Source organism: Aythya ferina (assembly GCF_964211825.1).
Source record: "Aythya ferina genome assembly, chromosome: 14".
In the NCBI taxonomy this organism is placed as follows: Eukaryota; Metazoa; Chordata; class Aves; order Anseriformes; family Anatidae; genus Aythya; species Aythya ferina.
The window spans coordinates 11,315,975-11,337,235 of NC_140312.1; the positions used below are offsets into that span (position 1 = coordinate 11,315,975).

The 21,261-nt window shown below is 45.9% G+C and overlaps 1 protein-coding gene across 6 annotated transcripts in view; it reads right to left on the reverse strand.

The window, feature by feature from the left end:
* PSD2 (pleckstrin and Sec7 domain containing 2) overlaps nt 1-21,261 on the reverse strand; it is an 84,783-nt gene that overhangs the window by 6,519 nt on the left and 57,003 nt on the right. For 5 of the 6 annotated variants that reach the window (XM_084535305.1, XM_084535306.1, XM_084535308.1 and 2 more), the window contains 5 exons: nt 15,826-15,916; nt 14,722-14,765; nt 11,018-11,208; nt 9,766-9,836; nt 983-1,140 (listed from right to left, as the gene is read on the reverse strand). In XM_084535305.1, the coding sequence (XP_084391431.1) occupies nt 983-1,140; nt 9,766-9,836; nt 11,018-11,208; nt 14,722-14,765; nt 15,826-15,916 (555 nt within the window). The remainder of the gene's footprint in view (nt 1-982; nt 1,141-9,765; nt 9,837-11,017; nt 11,209-14,721; nt 14,766-15,825; nt 15,917-21,261) is intronic. The other variant, XM_084535309.1, reaches the window with a different exon arrangement.

Here is a 21,261-nt window from a genome sequence, read left to right on the forward strand (position 1 = left end):
AAGAAGATATGGTCTGACTGGTGAGCTCTTTAATGAGCTTTAGTCACCTTACCCATCAAAGGCTGATGAGAGGAACTGTCAGCTCCTTAGTTCAAAGCACCATATACATGTAGATTTTTTTCTGCAGACTGACAACAGAAGTTAGTAAGGGGAGAGCCTGCAGAGAGGACACGCACAAACTGGAGATAGTGGGACATTATTTAGTGGCACAGTGATGTGTTTTGGGCTCGTTGGCTACTGCAATCCCAGCTGCTTGCACAAATTTTGGCAAGGTCAGTTCTATGTGGCCACCCCACAAAAGGCAGTTAGCACTGGGATGTAATTTTTTAACTCTCTAAACAAATTTTATAACAGTTGTACAGTTAAGTATGAGTGTATCCAAATGTTCCCATCCTGCTTTTGAAGGGGAATGGGAACTCCATAGTCTGTCAGGCAAACACATTTATAAGTCCAGCCCCAGAGATCTTCTCCTACAATGCAAGTCAAACCATGCTTTGGAACCATTCTGCTTTGCCAGCTTCCCTTTAGTCCTTTGGCAGCACAACCTTAGCTGAAGTCTACAGGATTTTGCCAGAGCAACTGTGGAAGCAGGCTTTAGGGCAAAGGTAGTCTGTGAAGGACTGCAGTGCTTCAGGTGTTAATGCATGAGGGGAATGAAAAGAGAAGCCACCTTCCTCCTCAGACCTTCACCTCCCATCTCATCCTGCTCAGCCCTACTTGATGACAGACGAGAAAGGCTCCAGGACTGGCACACAGTTGACAAGCATGGCAAGTGGGAACTGTGGCCCCCAGATGAAGTCCCTTGCACAGTCTGACAGACCTCACCCTAATCTCTCCTGCTTAGCACCTTCCTCCTCAGAAGTCTTTTTTCCCCCAGAGTTGTCCCTGATGTGTGTGCTGGTCTGGCTGGGCAGAAGAGGCTCTGTTTGTGGCTGGAAGTCAGGTTGCTGGTCCAGGCCCTGCAGGGAGAGCTGGTACTTACGGGGCTTGGAAGAGAAAGACTCTCCAGTCAGCTGTCTTCAGTTTGAGCACATTGGACTTCTTGCTGTAGTCAGAGGCTTTTGTGGCTAAGGCGTGGTGCACACGGATGGCATTTTTCAGATCCACTTCAGAGAGGTCTTTGTCAGGTTTATATTCATCCTGTGAAGAAGGAACGTTAATTGGATAATGACTATGCTAACATTTGCGGGCTACTTTAATGAACCTGCCTTTTTCTCTGTGCTGTAATCACAGATTACTGAGACCAAGAAAAGCACTGCTTTGTACAGTAAATGCTAGGAGTTGATAATGATAATAATTAACATCTGGCAACTTCTTCCATCATTAAATTCACTGTGAAGATGTGAAGAAGGAGATGAAAGTTTTAAACATAATTATCAATAGTTCTCTCTAACACGGCACACGCCTGAGGCTTTTGGGGGATGACACAAGATGGCTAGGTTTCTGCAGAGCTTCACCCACAGTGCACAGCTCATGCTGAGATGCAGACTCTGGCTGTTGGCAGGTATCAGCAAATGAATTCCCATCCTGCAGCTGCATCACTCCACGTGGTGAGGGGTTTTGACTGTCTTTGGCAGCCCTGGAACAACTATTCCTAGAGCCAATACACCTCTGTGCAGGTGTGGGGTTTTCTGGACACTAGCCACTGTGTATGGTCCACCTGAATCATGCTTGGTATCTCCTTAGTATGTGTGAGTCTTTGGCATGGTCTTTCATGTAATTCGTTAGTTAGACACTTGCAAATTGCAGCAGTATTTCCTGTATTCCTGATGCACTTTCTTCATTGAAGGATAATTTCACAAAACTAGGGAGTATAGAAATAACTATATAAATAAATATTATAAACAGAAAATACAAACATGGTATTCCAAAAATCTGGGCATAGCACTTTTTAGGAAAAATAAAGAGTTCAGTCAATCCCATTTTCAATCCCAATCAAGTCAATCCCAAATACCATTTGCTTTCCCAGAAACTGAGCTGATGGACACTTAGAGCAATACCCTCCCTCCCTACCCTCTCATCAACTCAACAGCTTGTCCAGCTGGGGGGTGAGATGATGGATGGATGGATGGATGGATGGATGGATGGATGGATGGATGGATGGATGTGAAAAAACCTGTCCCTGGCTAAAACAAACCATCAACCTGCCCCCCAAGTACCTGCCTCTGGTTGGTGAGAAACTGCAGGTGCTGTGTTGCAGGGCCCTGCCTAGTCACATGGAGACACATGCTGGTGCAGCCCTGTGATGGAGCTGTGTGGTTGTGCTGCAACCTGGTGGAGACCAGGACTGGTGGAAAGAATTGCCTTTTTGGGTAGTAACACTGTCTGATGGCATCTTCAGCTGCTGTGAAATGACCGTGTCAGAGGCCAGGTCAGGCCAGGGTATCCCTGCAAGGGCCTGCCATTCTTGCTGATTACTGTGCAAACCTACAGGACTAAGTCTGTCTTATGTTTTGTTACAGGCTACAGTCTTCTGGTTGTTCTCTGGTGTCAGGTCACAAAAGTCTCCCCTGTGCTGCCTCCCAGAGCACAAAGGTCCAGCATAACCCAGCCCATGGATGTGGCTCATCCAGAGCCCTGCTCTTGATGGGAAATAGGCTTCTGAAGTCTTTCTTTCTCTTCTTTTCTAAAACGATCATCCCAACCAGGAGAGTGACTGCTGCACTGTATGTGATGCTTGGCTTTGTGCAAAGAAATGTCATGGGGCCCCAGGCCCAGGTTCCAGAAATGTCTGGCATGAGATCCTGTCACATGCAACTGCCTTTTGAATGTGAACCACAAAGAAAAGCCCTGGCTTTCCAGCACAAGAAGAGGTGGGTGCTGCAGGCACCCTGCGTTCAGGATGGGTGCATTGCACGGCAGTATACACAACCTTTCTGCAGTGCTCTCCTGCACGGTTAAGTGGTTTGGAGCTCCTCAGAAATTCAGACCATAGCTAAATGTCTATGCGCAGCAGAGATGTCTGCAGGAGTCACGATGGGTGTTTCAGTAGCCAGAGGGATGCACTGTGAGCCTTTTAAGAAAGAAAACCAAATGCTTTGACATATGAATACATGTATATTACTGATATGTTACTCCACCTGGCAGCAAATATGTGTTTGAGGAAGACTTTGCTGCTCAAGCCTCCTATATTGTAGACACACATCCAATTCTGTATGTTTTTCCAAAGGATCTCTTGGGATCTGAATAAAATGACCAGGAAACCCATGATCCCTTATTTCAAGATACATGTAGGCTTTCTAAAAATATGGTGCGAATAGTTAGGCTTAATGGCATGCGACAAGAAACTTCCACAGATGAAAACTGGTTTGACAAATGCAGATCTTCATGTTGAATGGTACCATCATTTACTGTCTCTGCTGATATCAGGCTTACAGGATTTAATGTAGATGTAGGAAAACCCGGATTTATTTATTTTTTTTTAAACCTGGGCCCAGTCAGTCAGGGTAAGGTTGAATCAAGCAGGTTCTCTCTGCCTTGTGCCCCTCTTCTGGTGGCCAGGTTTGCAGGAGCACATGGTACTGCAGGATCACTTCTGCATGTACCAGCTGTGCCAGGAAGCTCATTTTAATGCCTGTGCTGCAGGAGGCATGAAGACAGGCTGAGGGAGTTGGGGTTGTTCAGCCTGGAGAAGAGAAGGCTCCAAGGAGACCTAATAGGAGACCTCCAGTACCCAAAGGGCGCCCACAAAAAACCTGGGGAGGGACTCTTTGTCAGGGAATATAGTGACAGGACAAGGCTTAATGGTTTTAAACTGAAAGAGCATAGATTTAGATTAAATATAAGGAAGAAATTTTGCACTCAGAGGGTGGTGAGGCATTGGAACAGGTTGCCCAGAGAGGTTGTGAATGCCCCGTCCCTAGAAGTATTCAAGGCCAGATTGGATGGGGCTTTGAGCAACCTAATCTAGTGGGAGGTGTCCCTGCCCATGACAGGGGGGGGGGGTTGAACTAGATGATCTTTGGGTTCCCTTCCAACCCAAACCATTCTATGATTCTATGACTTCCAGCCCAAACCATTCTACAGTTCTATGACTCTATACGTACTGCTGCTGAGGCAGGGAAATCTTTGTGTGAAGCCTCCACAAATGGCTCTAAAATTACATGATGCTTTATCATGGTGCTTAGGCACACTGTTTAGTGGATGATATTGGCTGTAGGGGGACAGTTGGGCCAAATGATCTTGGAGGTCTTTTCCAACCTTAATAATTCTATGATGCCACACACATGGAATGGGAGCTTTCACAGTGCCCAGCACTTATACTGGTGTGTAGCCTTCCCTTGGAGAATAATTCCTTGCCTTTCAGCAAAGCATGCCAGCTTTGCTTCACAGACTACAGCATCTTCTCTATGTTTTGACTCAATACCTTTCTGAGCTTTGGTGGAAGTTTAAGCACGTGCTTAAGCTGCTGGGGAAGAAACATGTCCAAAGACATAATAGTAACATACACATAAATGTTTTCAGTGAAGGGATTCTGTCTTAAATCTCAAAGAAAAATGATTTATACTAAGGCATAAGTAGTGTCTTGCCATATCTAGAGGAAATGCAGGTAATGTTTTCTCCATGCTATCATATGCTAATATTAGTCTCATCTTTTTCCAGTTGTGGTGCTACCCTGCTATATATTTGCTGGTAAATTTGGTATCACAGCATTGTTGAATTTTTGCCTTCTTTGTCCTACATTGTTCACATAAACACTTGTCACTGGGAAATGGGCAAGGTATGATGTGCTACGTTGCTTCAGTTACCCGAAGCCCCCAGCCCTTGAATGATGATGGTGTTTATTTTTTTATTTCTTCTCTGGCTGAAGGGTATCAGCAATTTAAAGGGTACATTTTGGGGATGTTTTCTGCAGGAACTGAGGCCATGTGTGGATGCTGTGTTTTGGCATCCCTCCAAATTCATTTAATTTACTTTTCGTTTAATGTTGATGACAGAGTCCCCATTTATCTGTCTCTTCTGCCTAAGCAAAGGATCTGCTCAAACATGTACCACCACCCCCTTGACTGGGTTTCCTTTCTGCCATGACAGTGCTCCATGATGTCTTTGGTTTAGTCTTCTGAGGCAGCTCTCTGCTACTGTCCACTCCAATGTGCAAGGGGTGGAGTGGCCACAACTAATACAAGCTCTTCAGCTCCAAGTTTGTTGTTGTTGTTGTTTTGTTTTGTTTTGCTTTGCTTTGCTTTTCAAGAAAAAATCTCTTTCTCTTGTGCCTGCTTTTGTATGACACCTGGATGGGGTGAGAGTCCAGCACATTGATTCTGCTGTCCTCTCCTCCAGACAGCAATGAAACGAGTATTTTTCACAGCACTCTTCTGGAGAAACTCGCTGCTCATGGCTTGGACAGGTGTACCCTTCACTGGGTAAAAAAATGGCCAGGTGGCATAGTTAAATCCAGATGGAGGCTGGTCAGCAGAGATGTTCTCCAGGGCTCAGTGTTCTCTTCAACATCTTTATCAATGACAAGGGGATTGAGTGCACCCTCTGTACGTTTGCAGATGACACCAAATTGGGAGGTAATGTTGAGCTGCTTGAGGGTAGGAAGGCTCTGCAAAGGGATAGGCTGCATAGGCTGGACTGATGCATTGAGGCCAACTGTATGAAGTTCAACAAGACCAAGTGCTGGGTCCTGCACTTGGGGCAAAACCACCCCATGCAACAGTGCAGGCTGGGGAAGAGTGGCTGGAAAGCTGCCCAGCAGAAAGGGACCTGGGAATATTGGTCGATAGCTGGCTGAATGTAAGCCAGAAGTGTACTTGGGCGGCCAAGAAAACAAACAGCATCCTGGCTTGTGTCAGAAATAAAGTGGCCAGCAGGACTAAGGAAATGACTCCGTGCTCAGCTCTGGTGAGGCCACACCTCAAATACTGTGTTCAGTTTTGGGCCCCTCACTACAAGGAGGACATTGAGCTGCTGGAGTGCGTCCAAAAAGGGGGTTGTTTATCCTAGAGAAAAGGGGGCTCAGGGGAGACCTTATCATTCTCTACAACTACTTCAAAGGAGGTTGTAGCAGAGTGGGGGCATCAGTCTCTTCTCCCAAGCAATAAGTGACAGAAAAGAGGAAATGGCCTGAAGTTGGCCAGAGGAGGTTTAGGTTGGATATTAGGAAAATCATTTTCACTGAAAGGGTTGTGGAACAGGCCGCCCAGGGAAGTAGTTGAGTCACCATCCCTGGAAGCATTCCAAAGACATGCAGATGTGGTACTTAGGGACATGGTTTAGTGGTAGACTTGGCAGTGTTTAGACCTTATGATCTTAGAGCTCTTGTCCAGTCAAATCAAATGATCCTATGACTCTATGAATATAGGCATGGAGCTACAGAGATTTGTCATGCTGCAGCTTGTGAGGGGTTTTTCCTCATTTTCTTCAGCTCATACACACTAGCCTAAAAAAATATTCAATGAGGAAAACAAACCACTTCTCTTCAGTCTGGCCATTAAGGTGGCACTCCAAGTAGCACTACTATGGTAAAGCCTGCCTTCACAGGACATGTCCCTGGCTCAGGGCAGTGCTGGAACTCTTCCATGGGTGGGGGCTGGAAGGGCAGCCTTGGGGGAAATGCTGAGACCTGCACCCTTTCCACTACTTCCATACAAAAGCATCTTGTGCTTTATAGCCCTCCATCATTCCTCTCAACACCCCTCTATGTGTGATGATTAAGGGTTATTATCCCCATTTCACAGAGGTGAAGTAAGTTGCCAAAGGCCATGGAGTGAATCAGTGATCAGTGTGGATTAGAGTGCAGGAGAGGTGTGCCCTGCTCCCAAGCATGCATTTCTTCGTCAAGACTGTGCTGCATCCCTTTAGGGGATCAAGCAATTGCTTCAGCAGACTGTGCTAGAACATGCTAATCCAGAAATTAACACTGGCAAGTCAATGATATGTGACATCTTTACATCAGTGAGTTTATGGATGCTGCCTGAATTGCTTCTACCAGACTGCTTTCTTCTCGTCCAGCCAGTCAACCACACACCCACCCACTTTTCTGCCTGTCTTATCCTATTCTTACCTCTCTTTGCATCTGGCCATTCCTTCATCTGTCTCCCCAGACCCTCCCTCCCTCCCTCCCTCCTTCTCTCCCTCCCCCTTTTTCTCTGTCTCTCATTTCCAGTCAACTTGCTCCCCTGGACTTATCTGCATTGCTTTCTGAAATTTTCCTGTTAAAGACTAGATCCTTGGTTTGATCTGAGAGAAAAATGGATGAGGCTGAACCTGTACTCCATGGTGTCAGGTGTGTCTGGAAGCAGGTACTTTCTCCTCTATCTTCGTGTACAAAAATCTCTTCCCAGTGACTTGTACTCAAGCCAGGTTCTATCTTATATTTATGTGCAGGCATCTTCCGCTGAGAGCTTGGGAGCCTTGCACACGGCTTTCTTCCTGTACTGTGCAACATTTTAGCTCTGCAAACCATCCCATAGGCAAGAAATTGCACTAAGAATAAGGCTGTTTACCCACTCTCTGTTGTGAATGCTGGGAATGCTTGAAAGTGGCAGCCTTTTTTTTTTTTTTTTTTTTGTGACCTCAGCCATTTGTCCTGTATCTGCAAAGCCCAATCAATATTTTGTCTACAGCCTAATCCAGCCGAAGGAGTACTTTGAGGAGGACCATATACAGTCTGCCAGGGACTCATAAGTAAGAAACCACTCTTTACCCAAATCTTTGGCCCAAATGTTTCTCAGGTTATTTTTTGTTCTTAATGCACAATGTTATGTTCTTACGTTCCTATTTCCTTGAGGCACCCTCAGCAACTCCCGTACCTCCTGCATGACTGACACATCAGTAATGGCTGTTATTTTTCAGACACCTTTATAACGTAGTGTTTTTAGGTGTGTTGCTTCTTTAGTCCCTCCTGGTAAAGAAAGCACTCAGTCTTTTAACCATTTTCTCCTGAAGGTCATCTAGATAAGAACACTGATTTTCTAACAGCTATTTATCTCTGCCAATCTCATCCCTACTCTGTTTTTAAATTCTAAACTCCTAATACTAGCATAACAACCTATGTTAATAAAACAGCCAGGACAGATACTGTAGCTAGCCTTGTATAACAATGCCAAAGCCCAACCCCTCCACCCTCTTCAGCAGTAATGAAACTCTGTCTTGGTCTCACTGCTCCTTCTAACACTGTCAAAGCAGTCAGGAAAACCTTCAGTAAACTGGATGTTGGTCCAGCATGGCAAGAAAATTCTATCCCGAATGTGTATTTCATTCCAAATATATCCCCCTCAACAGACTCATACCTAGACCTAAAAGTGCTTGGTGAAAAACTCATTTAAATCTAACTGCTTCCTGTGATTTTGATGAACTTCTTTTCTTTTCTTTTTTTCTTTTTTTTCCTTTTTTTTTTTTTCCACAGAAAAAAACAACCCAAAAAAAGGTGCTAGTTAAATCTTCATGCATCATCCATGGTCAGCATGGGGACCTCTTCATTGAGCTCCACATGGAGATTTGTGTTGAGAAAAGAAGCTGGGATGCAAAAAGAGTGTCAGTGACCAGTGATTTAATGATGGCCAGACTTAAGAGTGCTAGAGATGATCTGGGCTCTCCTGTACACTGCAGCTTCCCTCAGCTGCAGGAAAGAGTAGCGAGGCTGTTAAAATACCACTTGGCTAAGAGCAATCCACATGGTAAATTACAATTAGCTGCTACCAGATTTCTGTTAGCTTTGTGACCTGTGCCATAGGATCTGGCACAACATGAGAATCGTTGGGTTGTGCTAGGAACAATGAGTCATAATTCCATACTGCCCTGAGGATCTTTCTGCCTTTCTTATATAATCCAAAGTTTGTTTATTCTCATTGCTTTGGAGATAATACTGCAATACATAGGAACATCTACCCATAGGGAATGCTGTTTCAGCAAGGTGAGTTCAATGGGTTACTGAACAGCATGTGCTACTAAAGTAGTTCAGACCTAGTTCAGTGGGTTATGCTGCTTCATGATGAGTAGACATTTGGCACCCCTGGTTGACTCTTACTAACATTCAAGTGATGTCCTATTCAGGCTCCTTAATATTTCCACAGAAAAGACTATCCATGGAAATCTTCCTAGCATCCAAGGGTTTTCAAAGGCAGAGAGGTGAATGCCATAGCATGCATGTAAGGTCTTCCATGGTAACTTTGCCTCCCATGGGAACCTGGGATTTATACTCATGTAGACTCAAAGATGGCTGTGGAACAGGGGAGCTGGAGAAAGCTATGGAATGGAGATGAAGAGAGGCAGAAAACGTCTCTTGGGATCCCATGGAAGGACCCAAATTGGCAAGGTTGAAAGGAGACAAAGAACTTTAAGCATGGGGAATTCCATACCAGCCTCACAGAAGGTACTCATGCTCAGATCTATGCCAACTAATAAAACAATAGCCAGGACAAGACTGGTCTGATGGTCTGCCCCCTCCACTTCCTAAGGCATGTCCCACCAACACCCTAATTCACCTTCTCCATATCTGTTCAGTCATGCTCCCCAGTATCCCTTATTTATTTATACTTCTTCCTTACACTTTTGCAGAAATCTTGCCTCTATATTTCCTCTTTCATATTTCTTCCTGTGTGACCTTCTTTTGAGGCTGTGCCCTTAGCATGAACACCATCATCAATGACGGCAATCTCCAGCTCTGTATACTGGTCTCTGGAGGAGCTCTGTATACATCCACACATGCATTAGGACAGTGATTCTCCTCTGCATGCATGTATGGGTCTCCTACTTAGGACGGCAGGACTGCTTTGGGCACAGCATGAAACAGCAAATGGGACAGTCCACCACAGTTACCTTTTGTAAATAAAGGATGGTCCCTTTAAGCACAGCATAAAATTTCTTCCAACCTCTTCTTCCTCTGGGAGCTAAAAAAGGAAGAACAACTAATTATACACACCTGCTTCTGTCGTTAGTACTTGACCTTCACATTTCTGGCAAAACCAACCCTTTCCTGACCCACCATAGGCATGTACTGATGCCCGGACCTCACACACCTCCAAGCTACTGCTTATGAGTGGCTTGTCATCAGGGACATGTCAGTTGACAGAAATGGGAGATGCAGCCTCCCCATGAGAACACAAACAGGTCAAAACCAGAGATGAGCAGGTACAGACCTACCAGTGGACATATACGGGAAGTCTCTCTGTTCCTCCAGACATGGGTTTGTATTCTGTGAACTAAACGCTTGAGGAACAGAGACCTGCCCTGAGCTCCTCTGGTCTGGATGAATTAGGCAGACATACCCTGGCTATGGAAGCTTCAGTTCCAATGAGGGGGGAGCATTACCACCCACCGTCTTGATGGACCTGGGGAAAGAGAGCTTGCTGGAAGCTGGAGAGGGGTGGGAGGGGTGGGGAGCCTGTCTACACCACCACAAGAGAGCTGGTCCTCCAAGGCATGGGCTATTAAGAAAGTGCTGGAAGCAGGAGGCCTTTGGCGGTAATCTTCTCTACTCAAGACTTTTAATTGGCTGCAGTGACTGGGCCATCAATATCAATTAGCAAAAGAGGTCATCCAAGGTTTCATTAAGCACTGCTCATTAACAGTTCCCAAATATATTTCCATTTGACTTTTGTGTAATACCATATACTGACAGCAGAGCTATGAGACAACCTGTTCACCAGCACCCTGCACATGGCAGAATATTGACAGGGCCAAAGCTTTGACAACCAGACTGTCCCCAGGGTCAATGTTCAGGTGGACAACTCCTGTGTAACTAGCCTTGACCTATTGCTCATAATGTAGGAGTCAGGGTTATGCCCATGAACAGAATGGAAGACCAGGTCTATCTGTGTGGGACAGGCACTGTTAGGTTCTTTGCCAGTGATAATGGAAGACTGAGGTCTCCTGAAATCATCCATATCTGCAAATGTCTCAAAAAACCCTCCTTTCCCTGTGTGCTGGTGCTCATGGATCTAGGGGGGGATCTCTTTTGTGTTTCCTGGGGTACAGTGAGAAAATGCCACTCCAGCAGGAGAGCCAGGGAGAAGGCTTGGGCAGGGCTTTTTACTTCCTGGGGCACATCTTCTGTCCCATTAACACGTACTTCTCTTCCCATCCATGTCTGCATGGGTTTTGCGCGTGAGGACACCGTGCTTGTAGGTGACTGCATTCAGCGCTTGGGGGATGTCCAGGAAGGGGTTGCTGCTGTCAACAATCCTTGTCACTTTCTTTGCACTGGCTCCAAATTTGTCGTCTACCAGCTCCGAGAGTGATTTCCTCAACTCGTCCTCATCACTTGGAAACAAATTCAAAGAAGAGATTGAGTGGAGGACATGTGGGTGGGGTTACAGTGTGCCCTATTTGTTTTGGTGTAACAAGGAGTTATTTATTACAAGACTAGTCGAGAAAGAAAAGGAAAGGAGACACAGAGACTGTAACACACCAAGTGTGCCAATGGTGGTGATCTACATAGAGCAGAAAGGAGCATGGGTGGCAGGTTAACTGTCCCAGTGGCCTCACTGTAAGGTCACTGAAAGCAAGAAAGGGTTAGGTGCTTGTCTGAACACCAGGGATCTTCAGACACAGCACTGCTGAGGACTACATTCATTCCACAGAGAAAGTCCCCAACTCTGTGCATCACATTCAGAAATTTAAAGTGGTCTTTGGCTGAGAGCCAGGTATCACAAGGGATTCTCAACCTTTCCTGAGGCCACAGCTGGTGTCTCCTAGATACTGAAGAAGCTTTATGAATGTCCTCAGTATCTCTGAGGCACCAAAGCTCTGAAGACATTAGGGAGATGGGCCACTTTGATCAAACAACAGACTCTGGAATAGGTTATGCATCTCTCCCCATTTGTGTCCTGAGGGAGGGCCAGGAGAGAGCAAGAAATGCTGGTGATTCCATACAAACTTCTCACAGATCTCCTGCTCATGGACTCTGGACAGCAGGGGCTGAGCAGCTCCAGAAAATGTCCAATGATTCCTCCAAACCTACCTCGTCCTGTTTGAAGTGAAATCTAATTTGGCACATAGAAACTAGAACCTACATGGGAAGTGGTATTTTCCCAGGGTTTCTGGACATTAAGGAGGACAGCAAACATGGAATTTCTGCCTGTCGTGATACATGTTTGTGTCTAAATGACGTGGTCACCCCAGATTAGATCAGATTAGATTAGATTGGGAACAAACCTCAGATGAGGAATGAACCAGAGTTTAAACCATTAGATGGGATATAAGCAAGAAAATACCACACTTTCCCACCTACAGCTAATACATGACGAAAGCATCAGACAGCTCTTGGAAGAGAAGGATGATTTCTCAGCTCTTGACACCCACAGGAGTCCTGGGGCTTAGGCAGTACCCAGACACCACACTTGGCTGGGGAGTTAGTGGGGACCCGTTCTCAGAACTGCACCAGAGAGACCCCCCTGAACTCCTGCCTGCTGCTGGGGTGCTGGCCGTGTGTCTACCTATCTGGCTGGACTTCATGGGCAAGTGCATTGACATGCTGGATGGCCACTGGGAGAAGGCAGAGGGTCTGGTACCCCGCGTCAGGGAGCATCTATTTTGCATCAGGGGAGCTGAGGGGGGCCTCATGTTACAGCCTGTGATAACGCAGGACACCCTGCAGCAAGCAAGGCAGGTCGCAGGCCTGAGTGCAGCAAGCAAGGTGGTGCAGGAAATCACACGGGCAGGGTGGCAGGGGCAGGAGAAGGGCTGGATGCTGCTGGCTGGCTCTATTTGTGCCCTGGGGGTGGCTATCCCTCCGACGTGCCCAAGCAGGGCAGCGTGAGCTCGCAGTTGTGTAAACGCCGCCCGCAGCCACCCAGCACATGCACTCCTGCTGAACTCCTTACATAAAGCACCCTGCGGGCACCCGTTGTGGAACCAGAGAGCTCCCTCTGGTGACCACGTCCACCCACCGACCAGCCCTCCAGGGCTACATCTCCACTGCAGCGCTCGCCCTGGTGCTTTTCTCACAGATTCGACATAAGATTGTTTTTGAAACCAGTCAGTAGACTTCTTATGTCTGCAAGCTCAGCCCAGGTAGCTGGGGATGGAGGTGGAAGCAAGCCATGTCCAGACACTTTTCTGGCAAGGACAGGGTACAGTGAACATCAGATGATGGAGCTAATGGCCCAAAAGGTCCTGCTCAGTCTCACAATTCTCTGGAGACAAAACAGGTCTGAGACCAAGTGGGAGAAGAGAAGAGGTGTTCACTGTGTTACCTTAAGGCCCTGAGTCTGTCATGGGCTTTTATAAGGCAGAGGTAAGAGTGGGGTTGTAATGGTGCTAGGGAGCAAACATCTCCCATCTCCTCGCTGAGGGTCCTGGCCTGTGCTGTAGGCAGACGGTGGTCAGCAGAGAAGGGGAAGAAGGGCTGAGGAAAGTGCTGTGTGAAAACATCATGGAGGCCACCACACTAGCTGTTCCCAGACTTGTCACCTTGTTTCGGGGTAACAGTAGGTGAGTCAGGTGTCTGTGTAAAGCTGAAGGGGAACAGATTTATTTTCATTTATTAGTGATCTGCAGGAAGAGACAGACTGCATTTGAGTTTGTGGATTGCATAAAACTGGGTTGTGAAACTGATATTTGTGAGGGCAGGGCCACCATGCAGAAGACCAGGAACCTCACTAAATGCAGAATGGACAAATGCAAAGTATTCCACTGGTGTGGTGTGGTCCTGCAGAAGGATATGCTGGGACTGACAGGCTGGGAAGCAGCTCTGCTGAAAAGGCCCTTGGGTTCCTGCCAAACAGCAGGGTGAACAAGAGCCAGCAGTGTGTCCTGACAGAAAGAAAGGCCAAGAGCATTCTAGGCTGTATGAACAGCAGCACGCTGAGGAGGCTAAGAGAACTGATCATTCTCCTCTGCTCTTTACATCATATCTACATACGGCAATTTTGTTGAGCCTCAAATACAGAGAAGACATCAACAAGCTGGAGAGAGTTCAGCAGAGGCCATCAAGATGCTCAGAGGCTGAAGTACTTGCCCTGTGAGAAGTGACTAAGAACTGGACTTGTTCAACCTAGAAAAGGTATGTCTTTGGGGGACCTCATAGTAGCTTTCCAGTATCTATGAGGAGGTTATCCAGTAAACAGAGACAAGCTCTTCACTGGAGGACAAGAGACAGTGGCTGTGAATTGAACCAGAGGTTTCAACTGGGTGAGAAAAAAATGCTACTACCAGGATAATTAAACACTGGTGCATAGACCCAGAGGGGCCTTGGAAAGGCCAGAAAACCCTTGGAGGTTTTCAAGATGCAGCTGAACATAGCCCTGAGCATCTGGTCTGAATTCAACATTTGTCAACACTTTGAGAGGAAGCTGGGCTTGAGGCCTCATGAGGTCCCTTCCAGCCATAACAATTCTCCCATAGTGATTCCAGAAGGAACTGTGTGGAAGAGAAGGGAGGTCTTGGTGACCAAAGTAACCCCAGATCTTGAGTTTCTCGAGCAAAGACCATGCTCTGAAGCACCTGAAGAGGGACTGGCGCTTTCTGGGCATAATAGAAAATAAAGGGGACTTTCCCTTCATTTAGATTGTGCCATTTAGATTGTGCCAACCTGAATGATTCTGATTCTATTCTATGATTCTATGGAACCTGCACCCACAGACTGCCACCAATCTCTCTGTCTGCTTTTGTGTCTAAACCATAAATAAACCCAGTTTGCCTACAGGAGGGATTTCAGTACTTAAGAGCTTGGCAGGAGATGTTCTGAAAACTTCTGGAGCTAAAAGCAGGGTTCAAGACTTGTCAGCTACTTTGAAAGATAGTCTCTTTCTAAAATGCTTAACATATACTTACATGGCCCATTCCAGCTTCTCATTCTTGATGGAGTTATACAGTGTCTGCAACAAGAACATGGTATTAGCTGTGTCTCTAGTAGTAGACATGTCTGGTTTGTGGAGATCATTTCTTCTACACCCTGTCTGTGTTCTCAGAGAGATACCTTCACTTCTAAAATGTCCTGGAGAAGTATTCACTAGTGAGCAATACAACTGCTGTCCTCCCAAACCCTTTGTTATCTATAGTTTGGACTGAACATGTCAGGAGTATAGGTGTTTGGCAGCCAGCCTTGCTGAAGAGCCCATTCATGATATTTTTGCTAAATTCTGGGTGCTGAGCCCAGTCCTGAGTGAACTCTGGCCTACACAAATTTGATAGAAATGTCTGGTATATACCAAAACACCTCCTATGTCTTAACTAGGGGAAAGGGACAGTGGAGGCTTGAACACTGCCCTGAGAAGCAGGAGAGGGATGAATAACTTTGTGGTTCAGCTTTTCCAGTTTCTCCTGGGAAAACTCCCAATGACTCCTCTGAGGCACTAGGAGGGAAAGAACGGGTGAGAAAAGCAGAACGCACGGGTAGCCCTCACCATACTGAGGAATGGCATAGGGTGAGGTCTGCTGGTGGGGAAGTTTATGTCTAAAGCTTGTCATGACATCCCTGATGTGAGGCTAGCCCTTTCAACTTCCTTCCATACAGCAAAAAACAGAGCAGGCTGGTGTACCTGTGGCAGGTGGAGAAAATGGTGGTGGTGCTAAATCACATGGAAGGAGAAAATACTTTCTCTAACCAATCTTCCATGTTACTGAGCTAGTTATCTTGGAGTGCTACTTATAATTACATGGAACTGAAGGCAGAGAAAAGTATCTGTGCCAGACAGACGTATTTCTGGTACTTTTTTTTAATGTACATTATCTGGTATATCACAGAACTACCGTGGTGGGATGGGACCCCCAGCATGCTCTGAGGGCAGATAAATCCCGGAATAACCTGGATTACAATTCTAATGAAATAAATGTGTGATAGAAAATGCTGACTCAAGGTCTCTGAGTGTTATGGTAGGACTCGGTTACACTGCCATAATAATGACAGCATCCCACTGTCTATGTGTGCCATATTACCTTCAGCAAATCCTTTGCAAAGTCCTTCCCATCATTCAGCCCATCCAGGTTTGCTATGAACTGTTGACATGACATCTTTTTGCCAATATTCTGCAAGGCAAAGAAGCAGCACATTAAATTTCTGGAAAGTTTTGACTTTAATGAGACTGTTTTTTTAAGAACAATTTTATATGTAGTAGCAAGGCCTGGGTTTGCCTCAGAAACTCAAAGCTAGATGCACATCTTCTGCTCTTATTTTCTATTGGGATCTTTGATTTATTTGCTCATGCCAGCAACAAAACACTTAAAATGTCCTCTTCTAATTGTATAGATAAAACACCTGAAAACAACCTCCAGGTCTCGCTCCAAACTTTCTCATTGATTTCACCTCTGGCCTCCAGGTTGGCCCTGGTACGAGGTCTGTGCTTCAAAACTCAAGACAAGCACTCAAACCATCCTTAAATATTAGAACTGGGATGTGCCTCCAAGCTTACAGTGTGGGAAATTGTATGAGCATGCAATGTCAGCACCTGAAGACAACCAGCACTGGACAATGATTGATGAAAACTGTTATTTTCATTGTTGTTACAAGGAGAGATAATCCAGCTACTGGTACTGTGTGAACTAAGGTGCTGGGCTGTGTGAAGGCAGTGCACAGACAATCTCAGTCATCACCAGCTAATGCCAAGATAAATTTGGTGCCGATACTGCCAGGTCATCTGGAGTTCGTGATATTAGTCTGTGCCATCTGTCTTCCCAAACCTTTTACCCCTCACCATATCCAGGTCACTTTCTCAGCCTGCAGGGGTTGAGGGGCTGGAGGCAGACAGCCTTTTTGCTTGACTCCCCCTGCAATTGTACCTTTTCAAAGGACTGGAACAGAGGTGTGGAGGGGGTCAGTGAGAACTGTAGGGTTCAGAAAAAGGAGTCTGATATCACAAAGGAAAGATACATGTCTCCAGTGTCATGCCATATCGCAGCCTCCACACCCTCAAGCAAAGTCCCCAGGAACAGCTCTTGTGGTGATATCACATGGAGTGGACAATGGAGGTAGTGAGAGGAGAGCAGGAGAGACGAGGTACCACCACTGGTCCTAAGGTTGAGCAAGGGCCCCACTTAGGGACTCAATGAGGAAGAAAAGGAAGGCCCTCACTGGAAGGGGATGAAGTTGCAACAGATGATCTAAGAGGTGCCCCGCACAGTAAGGTGTGTTTTCTGTGCAAGAAAATAATGTCTTGTGAGAGACTGATGCCAGAACCCCCTGGGGTTTCTTCCCTGAGGAAAGCATCAGCAAAGAGTGAGGCCCTGGGATTAACCCACAACAGCCCCCCCCACCTGCCATCTATGTATGCAGACACACATTTTGGCATGGAGCTGATGCATGGAGCTGATGCTGCCTTTGAGCAGCTTTGAGCATTTCTGTCTGAAATTCTTGATGATGCCTCCTGTCTCCTCCATGAGAGGTCAGGGAAAAGAGAGAAAAAGCACTGTTATGAATCTGCAGTGCCTCGGGACACTGCAGTTGGCACAGTACAGCACAGCATGAGGCTTGACTATCTTTGCTTTCTCACAGGAAAGCCCCACAGCTGCTGCCCATAACTGGACCCCGTAGCTAAATGCTCCTGCCGGACAGTGCTCAGTGGCTGAACCAGGCACGGGGAACCTGCTGGGAAGCCTGCAAACATGCTATGTTTCTTCAGCAGAGGGAGGGGAGGTTTGTGTACTGGCTGGTTGGTGAATTACAGCAAAACAAACAAACAAACAAACAAACAAACCAGCCAGGATCACAACAGGCATGGGGGTGGAGAAAGGAAGGAGGGTGAGAGAACACATTTTTAAAAAGGGGCTTTGGAAGATACTCAGGTGTAGCCTGGTATTTCTTGGCTGTTTCCAAGTCCCAGCATCAGGAGGCTGTGCAGGTATGTATGGATGAGGGAACACTGGGTGCTCAGTGGGAAAAGAATTGCCATGTGAAAGTCCCAGGAGAAGGAGCAGGCTGCTGGTGGCCAGAGGTCATAAAGGGTGGCTATCTGGGGTCTCTCCCCAGCCCTCCCTCTGTAAGGTGTTTGAGTTTCTGGCTGGAGGTACGAGGCATCAAACATAGGTACAAAGTGGTGAGTGGAGTGCATCCACAATGAGCTTCCCAGCATAAGCATCCTGCCCCTGACAGACCCTGCTTTTACTCAGGCTTTCTTGACCTTCCTCAAATACTTATCTCCTGGGGAAAACAAACAAACAAAAAAAAACAACAACACAAACTACATATGCTGCATCATGAGGGTGAGGGTTGCTGGTCTGACTGGACAAAGGGATCTGGTAGTGGATTTATTTTACGCCGCAGAATCAAAATCAACATGCTGCAGGGAATGATCCTGCAGACTTCGGATGACAATGACCCCTAGACCACACAAAGCTACTGTGGGCAGACTGGTGTCACTCTGCATGTGTCTCCAGTGGCTGTTTGTCAGAGCACTTCAGCTTTCCGAGTGCTACTAACACACATAGCTAATGAGAAGTCACAAGCTTGTCTCAAAGGACGATATCATAGTGTTTTTAAGACAAATAGTGATGCATGTGGTGTTAGGAGCTGCCACAGGTCCCATTTTTATGCTCTGTCCAATGGCCGTGAGAGCTGCTGGTTTGCTCTTTGAAATGAATGCTTAAGCTCATTGCATTACAGTGTGAGCATACGAGCTGGGCTTCAGCAAAGTACTTGGTACTCTGAGGGCAAAATGTAATTGAGAGTGCTGGTGATGAAGAGGTGTTGATTTGTCACTGTCCTTCCATGGCAAGCAGTTCTGAACAAGGAGGAAGAAAGATATGCGTTGAAAAGGAAATATCTCCAAGCTTTGTCTCTGAGGGTCAAAGATAGAGCACAGGAGTACTTTGTCATAACATCTCCTGGAGCTCAAACAGCACCAGCAGAGCATTGTGCAGTGCTGGAACAACCTGGTTTATATTAAAAAGCTTGCAACGTTTGCTGATAACTGTTGGCTTTTAACAGCAACTCCAGAAATCATGTGATTCTATGAAAATGGAGCACCTCATTTTAAAAATAGTATGTTTGCAGGACCATTTCAAAACAGGGTCTGAATGTACCTGCAGTAGAAAATCAACAGTACTAAAGTAGAACTATGGTGTGTCCGTGTGCAAATCTCATGTTTTAAAGCCAGTCTCATCACTTTTAGTCCTGAACTCAGCATATGTGATCATCAGTACTGGGATGGTGAACTAGCCCACTGTGGAGACACTACTGTAGGCAATTTGCCATTTAATGAGAAACATCAACTCCCCCCTCTCCTAACCAAAGGGATGTCCCATTCCGTGGCAATGTACAGGAAAACACTGAAATACACACACAATATTAAAATAAGAAATTTAAAAAGAAAAAAAAAATAAAAGTGATATATAATATACCAACAGCATATTTAACAAAACAAGGAGTGAGAGATCAAGCCACACAGTTCCAGGTATCCTGCAATTTCTCTGCACAAGGAGGATTTTATGTGACTCATATCAGTTGCTAATGGGCTACCAAGTAGTGAAGGACACTCACTGCACAACAACTTAGGAATCCAGACAAACAAAATCTCTCTCTTTTTTTTTTTTTTCCTTTTTTTTTTTTTTTTTAATTTTTAACACAGAAAAAAAAAGAACCAAAATGAACAAACAAAAAAACCCAAGTCAAATGCTAGTGCTTTAAAGTAAAACACTAGAATGACTGCACTTACCACCTGGTAAAGGATTAAAGAGCAGAAAGAGAGGTTCCAGAAGCAGAAGGAGGAATAAAAAAAGGAGGAGAAGGAGAAGAAGAAATTAATGTTACACATGGAAAAATAAAGAAAAGATTTTTCAAAGAAAAGTTCAGGCATTTCTACACCTGGTCAAAAGAAAGATGCATTTTTCCTTGCCTAGATAGCATGAGATAATTTCTTCTCACCAGGTCTACTAGGCAGCTTGTCAATGAAAAATTGAAATGATAAGGTTTTGGAGGCTTTTTTTTTTTTTTTTTTTTTTTTGGGGGGGGGGGGGATTGTTTTTCTGTTTGTTTTTATTTTTCCTTTTCAATAATTTCCACCTTCCCAGACACTTTTTGGATTTTTTTTTTTAATTAAAACAATCAGACAAAATTATTTTCCTTTTGAGTGAAGGTGCATTTTGTCTTCTGCTATTGTCTGCTTTTGCTGTTGCAGTAAATGCCTTGATAAAAGTATTTCCTTGGCTCCAAACTTTCCTGTTGAAGGATGAATGTTATGTCAGACCCTCCCGGAAGCTGGGCCCAGTGCTGTCCCACCACATGCAAAGACACTTTCCTAGATATGTTACTGGCAGCCATGTGGGAGTGAGACAGTGTGATACTGGTCACAGGCTGCCTGTTCCCAAGAGGATGAAGCTGTGGCAGCTGTAGCCAGCCTGGTGTAGGCCACAGTGCATATCTGGAAAGGATGCTCTTGCTGATACCAGTAATTCCCTCCACCAACTGCTGCGTTCAAACTTTGCCACGGTGTGTAATGATGGGGAGGGTCTCCCAGCTGGACTGTCAGGATGGTACCGGTGAAGCTGGCGGCCTTTGCATCTTTGCCATCATAGGTGAAGAGCACTCATGCAGTGCTATCTTCTTACTCTTACAGAAACAGGCTCTTCTCAAAGGTGATTATAAACCAGTATACAAAAAGTGAGGTTGTGGCCTACTGCCATCTCATTAAAAGGCTCATAAAGATAAATCAGGGCAAGTCTCTGCAGATGCACAACTACTTGTTACCAGCTGGAGGCAGAAGAGGACTCTGATAATACAGCTTGGAAATCATGGGACTGTGGGGCAGAAAAAGGGACTAAAACTAGTGCGGGTTTCATACATGCAGGCTGCTGTAACAAGCCTTACACACATCCACGCACCCACACCCACACCCTCCCACCTCCCAGCTTCACAGAAGCCATGGGGAGTCTGTGGCTCCAGGTCTAAGATTTCAGAGGGGTTAGGAAAGAAGGTGCTTCAGTGACCTGAGATTGGAAGAGTTCCTCTAGCCCTGTGCACAGTCCTCTGAGGCTCACAGCCGTGCTCTATGTCTGCACCACAAGGCTGGAGAGCAGGAAGGAGATCTGTATAAACAACACCTACATCTTCCCACAGCAGTGAGCAGGGCACAGTCTGTGCATACTCCCAGCTGAACATTACGGCAGGGCTCTCCAAGGGAACACAGCGTCCCAGTGTGTCCCTTATGCCCAGTCCCATCTCTCTCTGCAGTGACTCTTCCTCCTACTCTGCTCTCCTCTCTATACACTGGGAACAATCTAGTTGATGTTTCAGGAATAAATCCAACTTATGCATAGCCTCTGCTGTTTTCCATCCAGCCACACCTTTGGGCAGTGAGCTCTGCTCACCCAGCTCTTTATCCAAAGGCCTCTCTGATGTGATGCTCTCCAGTAGTTTTCTGTAATGTCTTGGGGAAAAGGAAC